The following is a 10711-nucleotide window of genomic DNA, read 5'->3' as shown; positions in this document are numbered from 1 at the left end:
TTTATTGCGTATTGTACTAGCTGTGGCCATCTCACCTGTCCGCCTCAGCTAAACTATACATGACTGTACTTGGAGTTTTCTCTTTTTTAATTTGTTCCCTGTTTCCCTATTCCGCAGCCGCTCAGCAGTTTACGTTTGGTACCCTGATCAATAAACGCCCTTTTTGGCTTACCTGTTAAAGTCTGTCTGATCCTGTGACCTGCTCTGCAGAGCGGGGGGCCCTCAGTGCATCGCTTCAAGAGCAGTGTATTTTAAGTAACCCCTTTAATTAATAAGCCAAGTGGAAATTTTTTTTTCAAAACCATCACGGTATACGCAAAAAAGATAAAAGAATGCCTTAAAAGAACAATACCAGGAGACGGGAGAATCTATACTTTATGGACTCCATGAGAGTCTCTGAAATTATATTTTTTTTTATTAATATCAGACTTGTATCCTCCAGGATAAACCATGGTAGAACAGTGATAAAATAGGTAGTTCTGTAACATTGCTCTCTAAACTTTGAAATCTTTTACAAACTGTATTTTAAAACAAAGTGCAATTTCTATGCTCCTTCTCGGTCTCGTATCTGCCGAACTCTGTGGTTTATTTCTGCTTTGAATCAAATTAACATTTTCTGAAATACAGACATGCGTAAAAACTCTAAACTGAACAACCCTGTAGAAGCAAATTCATCCGACGTGTAACGATGTATACATGTAGAATCTAAAAGAGGCCAATATAGACAAAAATGAAAAGTCATCACAATTAGTTTAATGAAGTGCACAGAATAGCGATCAATCATATCAATAAAATAAAACAATTATTTTTGTTTTTTGTCTTCTTTTTTTTTTTCTTTACATCAAATGTGCTTTACTTCCTCCACAGGTATTCTGTTAAATAAAGCACCATATATACTGCCAGGCCACAGCTAGAGAGGATTCTTTACAGAATCAAATTTCTTGTGGTTTAGAACAAGTAAACTTAATTTTGATAATAAGAACCACAGAGATTTGAGGCAACTGCCTCTATTATAAGGTACAAAACTGGCACAGAGGACACCATATTATACACGGTAAAAATGACAAGTTTAAATTACATCATATTGGGTAAGGGGCCCCCTATTATTTTAAGCGGCCACTTAATGAAAGCCACTACAGCGAACCTGAATTACATAAAACATAACCATAATGATTGGCCTTTACAAAGTGTACTGCAGATGCAACTTTTGTTTCTTGACTTCTGCCTGACCAAGAATAAAGCATATAATTCTATCTTGCCATCCAAGCAGAAAGCACTTGACAAACTGAAGCACAAAGAAAATAAAAAACTAAAAAAAAAAAACAAAAAAAAAACAACCCTGCAAAAATGTATACAAACAGCTGTAAAAAAAAAATAAAAATAAAATAAAGACTTAAAAGCAGACATGCTACAACTAATGTCAAGAAGCAGCTTTGTTTTCTTTTCCTGATATCCTTGAGACCACAAGGATCGTGGACTCAATGGTCCTGCACAGGGTATCTAAAATGTCGTTTTGTTGTATATGACTAAAAAGTCCCCTGGAATGCTCACAATTTAATGACAGGCTGAGCTCCGGACTGTCCTGTGTGGGCGACGGCTGCCCATCACATCCCCGTAAGTCTGCCAAGTCAGCCAGTACAGCAGATATGGAAGTGGAAGGGAGCTCGCCGTCTTCCTCCATCACATTAGTCTCCTTAGGACTCTGGAGTTCTTTCATCTCTTTCCCATCCTCGAATTTAGCACTGCTGCCGGGCTGATCATCTGTTGGTTGTGGCCGTGCAGGCAGTAGAATATCTTCAGCAAATGAAGATGACATTTCTATTCTGTATTCCTTAGCAGACAGGGGAGAGGGGGATGGAGGATCTTGTTCTGTTCCTGGATCAATGATGGAAGAGTCTCTGGTCTCATTGTCAGATGTGCTTGTTGGCGTGGATGCCTCACGTTCATTTTTCAGATCCCCTATACAGCTGTCAACCATGTGGTCCTCATCACTGCTAACCCGCCTCCGCTTTACTGGTGTAGCACCTTCATCATCTAAGGAGAGATATCTCAAAAATCAATAAATATTCACCTAGAATTATAAGTCTATCCAAACATATTAAGGTCAAGTACAGGAAATATGTGCTAACATCAAAGCGTCAAAACAATTTTAAGCAGTACCTACGGTATTATGAGATAAATGTCTGCTAAAATATTAGGGAAAAATATTGCATCAAAATATTAGGGAGTCACTTGTTGCTACAACATAAACAGTCAATAAGAATTATGGAAAGATCGGAGTAAGCAGAGCCCCATACACATAACTAATACCTTTAGCTTTACCATCTTTGGATTCTTGCTCTTGTAATGAGTTTCTTTGCTGCTGACAGGCTCGGCATTTGCTCAGGAGATCCTGTAAAGTCGGTATTAAGGCTGTGTTCAACTGTTTTGGAGTGTGAACTGAAAGGAGTAGGACCAGGGCTCGAAGATCCTGCAACACAAGAAATGGTGAAATAAATATCTACTTCGGCAAAGAAAAAAAACTCACCATTTGGATCAAGGACTTTATGGGAAAAGTGGTGGTCAGCTCAATGGAACAAGACAGATCCCATTACAATAAGATCCATTAGATGCCTCTTGTGGCCCTTTGGTGGCAGAGCTATGTGGATTTTGTCAAGAGCTGAGCTTAATTTGTATTCGGATATTAGAAAGAAAAAAAAACATTTCCGATCAAGCAGGGACACACTATTATTCTAAATCAGTCCCCATATGACTTGAAAGTGATGAGCTGCAGTGTCAAAGCCCACAGAGAATTGTACTAAAAGCAAAAAAGAGATTATATATATATATATATATATATATATATATATATATATATATATATATATATTATATACACATACACACATATACACATCTATACACATCTATTACACATCTATACACATCTATACACACATATATATTATATATTGTATATATATATATATATAGAGATATATATATATATATATATATATTATATATGTAGTAACTGTCTCTGTCCCCGACCCCGTGTCACCGTCCGCCTCCTTCCACGTCCGCCTCTGTCTGTGTCTCTCTATCCTTCTCACCACCGACATCATATTACTTTACACATAAGTATCTTATACTAACAGTTTATTTTGTTCCTATAGCAACCACTGACAGTTGCTATTAATAGCCAGTAGCTCCCACCTCAATTCAGTTAAATGGAGGCAGGATTTTGGTGAATAACTGTAAAGCGCGGGGTTAAATTTTCCCGTCAAAACATAGTCTATGACGTTCCCTGGGTCACATGGGGCGTCTGTGCAAAATTTCGTGATTGTAAATGCGACGGTGCGGATTCCTTTAGCGGACACACACACACACACACACACACACACACACACACACACACACACATATATATATATATATATGTATATACACACAGACATACACTGAGCTTTATATATTAGATTCATTTATTCAAGTTTCACCTAAAAGTAAAGGAGCATGTGAAGAAATATTCCTTGTGTCTGCAAAACGTCTCTCTGAACCATGTAGATAACAGGTGTCCTTTGAAAAACTGTGTAATGCAATATGAACACAGTGTAAAGCCTTGATTAATCAAGACCAGCAATTTTCTCGTTGGTCTGGACGAGGGGCGAGTTGGGAGTCAGAGGCTCCCAATTCATTAAGAGGAGTGCGCTTCGCCACAATTCTTACTTCAATGTCTGACTAGAGTAAGATCTCTGGGCTAAATAATGCTACTCATGCTGTGCCCCAGCTCTCGCTCTATTTTGGCAAAGCTGGGAGAAAATGGTGTGAAAATTCTTGTTCAACTATGAGTTGCGCTAACGTTTTGAAACATTTCAAAGTGATTTACGATAGAATTCTGGCAAAATTGATTTTCCGGAGGGCTGCTTAAATGAGTATTACAGTAAGAAGTTATGAACTATCTAAAGCATAGATAACTGCTAGATTGGTAGTGGATGGAGCTATGAAACCCCCACTGATAGCCAGAAGGGTCAAACGAAGGGAATTTTGTTACTTACCGTAAATTCCTTTTCTTCTAGCTCTTATTGGGAGACCCAGACGATTGGGGTATAGCTACTGCCTCCGGAGGCCACACAAAGCACTACACTAAAAAGTGCAAGGCCCCTCCCCTTCTGGCTATACCCCCCCGTGGTATCACGGGTTCTCCAGTTTTAGTGCCAAAGCAAGAAGGAGGAAAGCCAATAACTGGTTTAAACAAATTAACTCCGAGTAACATCGGAGAACTGAAACCGTTCAACATGAACAACATGTGTACCCGCAAACAACAAAAACATCCCGAAGGACAACAGGGCGGGTGCTGGGTCTCCCAATAAGAGCTAGAAGAAAAGGAATTTACGGTAAGTAACAAAATTCCCTTCTTCTTCAGCGCTCTATTGGGAGACCCAGACGATTGGGACGTCCAAAAGCTGTCCCTGGGTGGGTAAAGAAATACCTCATGTTAGGGCTGCAAAACAGCCCTCCCCTACGGGGGTGTCACTGCCGCCTGCAGGACTCTTCTACCTAAGCTGGCATCCGCCGAAGCATAGGTATGCACCTGATAATGCTTGGTGAAAGTGTGCAGACTGTACCAGGTAGCTGCCTGTCACACTTGTTGAGCCGAAGCCTGGTGTCGTAATGCCCAGGACGCACCCACGGCTCTGGTTGAGTGGGCTTTTAGCCCTGAAGGAACCGGAAGCCCCGCAGAACGGTAGGCCTCTAGAATTGGTTCTTTGATCCATCGAGCCAGGGTGGCTTTAGAAGCCTGCAACCCCTTGCGCGGACAAGCGACAAGGACAAAAAGTGCATCGGAACGGCGCATGGGCGCCGTGCGGGAAATGTAGATTCTGAGTGCTCTCACCAGATCTAACAAACGTAAGTCCTTTTCATACCGGTGAACCGGATGAGGACAAAAGGAAGGCAAGGATATATCCTGATTAAGATGAAATGAGGATACGACCTTAGGGAGAAACTCCGGAATGGGGCGCAGCACTACCTTGTCCTGGTGGAACACCAGGAAGGGAGCCTTGGATGACAGAGCTGCCAGCTCAGACACTCGCCGAAGCGATGTGATCGCAACGAGAAACGCCACCTTCTGTGACAGGCGAGAAAGGAAACTTCCTTCAGAGGCTCGAAAGGCGGCTTCTGGAGAGCAACTAATACCCTGTTGAGATCCCATGGATCTAACGGCCGCTTGTACGGGGGTACGATATGACAGACCCCCTGTAGGAACGTGCGCACCTTAGAAAGACGTGCTAGACGCTTCTGAAAAAACACGGATAGTGCCGAGACTTCCCCCTTAAGGGAGCCGAGCGACAAGCCCTTTTCTAACCCCGATTGCAGGAAGGAAAGAAAAGTAGGCAATGCAAATGGCCAGGGAGACACTCCCTGAGCCGAGCACCAGGTTAAGAAAATCTTCCACGTTCTGTGGTAGATCGTAGCAGAGGTGGACTTCCTAGCCTGTTTCATGGTGGCAACGACCCCTTGGGATAATCCTGAAGACGCTAGGATCCAGGACTCAATGGCCACACAGTCAGGTTCAGGGCCGCAGAATTCCGATGGAAAAGCGGCCCTTGGGACAGTAAGTCTGGCCGGCCTGGTAGTGACCACGGTCGGCCGACCGTGAGATGCCACAGATCCGGGTACCACGATCTCCTCGGCCAGTCTGGGGCGACGAGTATGACGCGGCTGCAATCGGATCTGATTTTTTGCGCAGTACTCTGGGCAAGAGCGCCAGAGGTGGAAACACATATGTGAGCCGGAACTGCGACCAATCTTGCACTAAGACGTCCGCCGCCAGAGCTCTGTGATCGCGCGATCGTGCCATAAATGCCGGGACCTTGTTGTTGTGCCGAGACGCCATTAGGTCGACGTCCGGCACCCCCCAGCGGCGACAGATTTCCTGAAACACGTCCGGGTGAAGGGACCATTCCCCTGCATCCATACCCTGGCGACTGAGGAAGTCTGCTTCCCAGTTTTCTACGCCCGGGATGTGAACTGCGGATATGGTGGATGCTGTGTCCTCCACCCACATGAGGATTCGCCGGACTTCCTGGAAGGCTTGCCGACTGCGCGTCCCTCCTTGGTGGTTGATGTATGCCACCGCTGTGGAGTTGTCCGACTGGATTCGGATCTGCTCTCTTTCTAGCCACTGCTGGAAAGCTAGTAGGGTAAGATACCCTGCCCCGATTTCCAGAACATTGATCTGAAGGGTGGACTCCTGCTGAGTCCACGTCCCCTGAGCCCTGTGGCGGAGACAAACTGCTCCCCACCCTGACAGACTCGTATCTGTCGTGACCACTGCCCAGGATGGGGGTAGGAAGGATCTTCACTGTGACAATGAGGTGGGAATAAGCCACCACTGCAGAGAGTCCTTGGCCGTCTGGGAAAGGGAGACTTTCCTGTCCAGGGAGGTTGACTGCCCGTCCCATTGGCGGAGAATGTCCCCTTGCAGTTGGCGCAGATGAAACTGCGCAAAGGGAACTGCCACCATGGCTGCCACCATCTTCCCTAGGAAGTGCATGAGGCGCCTTAAGGGGTGCGACTGGCCTTGAAGGAGAGACTGCACCTCTGTTTGCAGTGAACGCTGCTTGTTCAGCGGAAGCTTCACTATCGCTGATAGAGTGTGAAACTCCATGCCGAGATACGTTAGTGATTGAGTCGGTGACAGATTTGACCTTGCCAAATTGATGATCCACCCGAAAGTCTGGAGAGTCTCCAGCATAACATTCAGGCTGCGTTGTCATGCCTCTTGAGAGGGTGCTTTGACGAGTAGATCGTCCAAGTAAGGGATCACCGGGTGTCCCTGAGAGTGCAAGACTGCTACCCCTGCTGCCATGACCTTGGTGAACACCCGTGGGGCTGTCGCCAGACCGAATGGCAGGGCTACGAACTGAAGATGGTCGTCTCCTATCACAAAACGTAGAAAACGTTGGTGCTCCGTAGCAATTGGCACGTGGAGATAGGCATCTTTGATGTCTGTTGAGGCAAGGAAGTCTCCTCGAGACCTTGAGGTAATGACGGATCGGAGGGATTCCATCCGGAACCGCCTGGCGTTCGCATGCTTGTTGAGCAGTTTTAGGTCCAGAACAGGACGGAAGGAGCCGCCCTTTTTTGGAGCCACAAAGAGATTGGAGTACAAACCCTCGCCCTCGTTCCTGAGGGGGGACAGGGATCACCACTCCTTCTGCTCTTAGAGCGTCCACCGCCTGCAGCAGGGCATCTGCTCGGAGGGGAGGTGGGGCCGTTCTGAAGGATGGAGTCGGAGGACGAGAACAGAACACTGTCCTGTGCACGTGAGCACAATGTCCGTCACCCACCGGTCTGTGACCTGTGGCAGCTAAATGTCGCCAAAGGCGGGGGAGTCTGCCATCAACCGCGGATGCGGAGAGAGAGAGAGAGCTGAGAGACATGAGGAGACCGCCTTGGTAGCGGTTCCTCCGGCTGCCTTCCTTGGGCGTGATTGAGCCCGGCCGGAATCTGAGCCCGTCTGAGGTTTTGTAGCCCTTTTGCACGAGGACAATTGGGACCTGCCCGAGCTTGGGAAGGACCGAAACCTCGACTGTACTTTTAGGACAGCATTAATAGGGTAAGTCGCAGTGCAGACATTACGGGGTTACGGACGCCTCTGCGGTACAGATGTACATGTGCTCAAGGCCAGCTGCGCAAGAACAGCTGAAAAGGTTAGGTTGCCTATACGGCTGTGAATGCCGGAGCAACCGACACGCCGATAACCTCCTAGACAGATTTCAACCAGAGTCCATCTGTCTGTGAATGGCATCTTTAATTGAAGCCCCATCTCCAGTGCAACTATGGCTCTAGACGCAAGCCTGGAGATTGGAGAATCCACCTTTGGACCCTAGGTCCAGCGCTTGACCACGTCAGGGGAAAAGGGATAACGTGTATCTTAAAAACGTTTGGAGAAGACGCTTATCTGGTAAGCGTGGTGTTTCTGGACTGCTTCTCTGAAGTCAGCGTGGCCAGAAAAATACTCAATATCCGTTTGAGATACTGAAAAGGGACTTCTCCTGCTGTGAAGCTGACTCCTCCACTGGGGGAGCTGAGGGAGAAAGATCCAACCTTCCATTGATGGACGCTATAGGATCATTCCGTATGGCGTTACCATCCGGTGTATCCGGATCGATAGCGATGTCAGGATCAAAGTCCTGGAGAGCTGCCTTATCATACAGAGAGTCCTCCTGGGACCCCCCCGTTCCAAATGAGGTTGGTCAGGAAGATTGCCCATGGCCTGTCTGGACTGCAAGTCTCTATCTTATGACAATATATCTGTCGAAACTGCAACTCCGTCCCTGTCCTTGGACAGGGATGACAGGTGGTTTCTTTGGCCACGACTAGTAGAGACCCCGGCAGACGAAGTGCTAGAGACCCCGGCAGACGAAGTGCTACAGGGGAGCATGCACACAATGGGACGGTGTCATGAACAGCATCCCATGTAGTAAAAACAGCACTGAAAATCTGTGTTGCTTTTTTGCCGCTGCCGACTAGCCATCTAGAAGTATATAGCCAAGATTGGTGACCGTACAGTGCAATGTATAGCATACAAGCATAAAGTACAAATGAACACTGCAGCACAAGCAATACAAGCAGCATAGAAGCCTGTGCCCTGGCACCTCTGCTCTTCTGCTGCTGTAGACTAGTCATCTAGGGGAATATAGCCCAGAAGAGTGACCATACAGTGCAATGTATAGCATACAAGCACAAGTACAAATGCACACTGCAGCCCATGCAATACAAGCAGCATAGAAAAAAACCTGTGCCCCAGCACCCTTGGTTTTCTGCTGCTGTAGTCTAGCCATTCCAGGAGAATATAGCTAAGACTAGCGACTGTACAGTGCAATGTATAGCATACAAGTATAAACACAAATGAACACTTCAGTACGTGCAATACAAGCAGCATAGAAAGCCTGTGCCTTAGCACACCTGCTTTCCTGCTGCTGATGTGTCGCTCTCCAAGCGGGCATATAGCGACCTATGCAGTTAAAATACACATGTACACACTGCAGTATATATTGGGGTCAGCACTATGTGTGCCGCTTACCGCCCGCCTATAAGCGGGTGTATGGTCGCCACCGTCCTGCCTGGTTGCCGAAAGTCCGAGCTCGGACTGCAGTAATGGCTGCCGGCGTCTTCCCCAGCTCGTGTGAGGAGGGGCGGGCCGTGGGTGTGCCCCAAGTCAGAGCGGGAATCCGGCGTCCGACAGTGTGCAGTGAGAGGGCTGGAGCATGTAAATAAGGCTCCAGCCCTCGGCGCTGCTGATTGCTCAGCGTCTGTCTCCTTCCCTGAGTGACAGGGAGGGGGCGGGAACGAAGCGGCACTAGGCCGCAGAAGCCGGGGACTGGATTTATAAGCGCCGCCGCCGTAAAAGCGCGGTCGGCGCCCAGTCCCCGGCGAACTACAAGTCCCAGCCGCGCCGCCGCTCCCGGAGCGTCCGGCGCGGTAGTTCCCGATACACAAAGTCACTCAGCAAAGCTGCAGTGACTGTAACCCTTTACTGTCCCCGGCGCACTAGCACACCCAGCAAGTCTGGAGTGTGCTGTGTCTGTGTGTCCGGGGGACACAGAGTACCTGTAATGGTGCAGGGCCATGTCCCTGAACGGTACTCCAGCTCCGTATCCAGCAGGTTCAAATGGGTCTGTGGATGGAGCCCGGCGTCAGAGCTTTGAGGCCGGCAGGATCCCACTTCCTCAGAGCCCCCCAGGGGGATGTGGAAGGAAAGCAGCATGTGGGCTCCAGCCTCCGTACCAGCAATAGGTACCTCAACCTTACAACACCATCAACGGGTGAGAAGGGAGCATGCTGGGAGCCCTATATGGGCCCTCTTTTCTTCCATCCGAAATAGTCAGCAGCTACTGCTGACTAAAATCTGTGGAGCTATGCATGGATGTCTGACCTCCTTCGCACAAAGCTTGAAAACTGGAGAACCCGTGATACCACGGGGGGGTATAGCCAGAAGGGGAGGGGCCTTGCACTTTTTAGTGTAGTGCTTTGTGTGGCCTCCGGAGGCAGTAGCTATACCCCAATCGTCTGGGTCTCCCAATAGAGCGCTGAAGAAATATATACATATACAGTGGTACCTCGCTTAACGAGTAACCCACTTAACGAGAATTTCGCTTAACAAGCAAAGCTTTCTGTAAATTTGTAACCCGCTTTACGAGAAAGCTTTGCTGTAAGAGCGAAATCCTCACTGCACACACTTCCGGTTTCATACATCCACCGCACTCTGACCCGCACTTGCAGTCCACATAAACACACACAAGCACTCACAAACACACACCAACACACACACACACACATACAGTATTATGCTCACCTTACCTTCCGTTCCACCGCCGGCCTCATGGTTCTTGTAGTTCCCGGGTACATTGCGACGTCCTCGCGGCGAACTACAAGACCCAGGAGGCCTGCGATGGAACGGAAGGTAAGGTGAGCATATAATATAACATAATATGTGGCCAATCAGAGGCAAGCGGCTCTGCCTTTGATGTTAGCGCTCTGGCCGGGAAGTTCCTCCCTCGTCGTTATGGTAATGCGATACATAGCCTGGCCCCGTACCAGAGAACAGCAAGTCCCAGGAGACCGGCGATGGAACGGAAGGTAAGGTGAGCATATAATATGTGCGTGTGTGCATGTGTGTTTGTGTGTGTGTGAGTTTGTGTGTGTTTGTACGTGTTTGCAG

The 10711-nt window shown here is 47.8% G+C and overlaps 1 protein-coding gene across 3 annotated transcripts in view; it reads right to left on the bottom strand.

The window, feature by feature from the left end:
- Positions 1-399: 399 nt before the first annotated feature.
- USP34 (ubiquitin specific peptidase 34) overlaps positions 400-10711 on the bottom strand; it is a 386361-nt gene continuing 376049 nt past the window's right edge. For 2 of the 3 annotated variants that reach the window (XM_075339349.1, XM_075339350.1), the window contains 2 exons: positions 2311-2470; positions 401-2034 (listed from right to left, as the gene is read on the bottom strand). In XM_075339349.1, coding sequence (XP_075195464.1) covers positions 1421-2034; positions 2311-2470 — 774 coding nt within the window. In that variant the 3' untranslated portion in view covers positions 401-1420. Of the gene's footprint in view, positions 2035-2310; positions 2471-10711 lie in introns of all 3 variants that reach the window. The other variant, XM_075339351.1, reaches the window with a different exon arrangement.

This window comes from Anomaloglossus baeobatrachus, chromosome 3 (genome assembly GCF_048569485.1).
Source record: "Anomaloglossus baeobatrachus isolate aAnoBae1 chromosome 3, aAnoBae1.hap1, whole genome shotgun sequence".
Taxonomy (NCBI): Eukaryota; Metazoa; Chordata; class Amphibia; order Anura; family Aromobatidae; genus Anomaloglossus; species Anomaloglossus baeobatrachus.
Note: the sequence above shows the minus strand (reverse complement) of the source record. Positions and strands in the feature narration are given on the sequence as shown.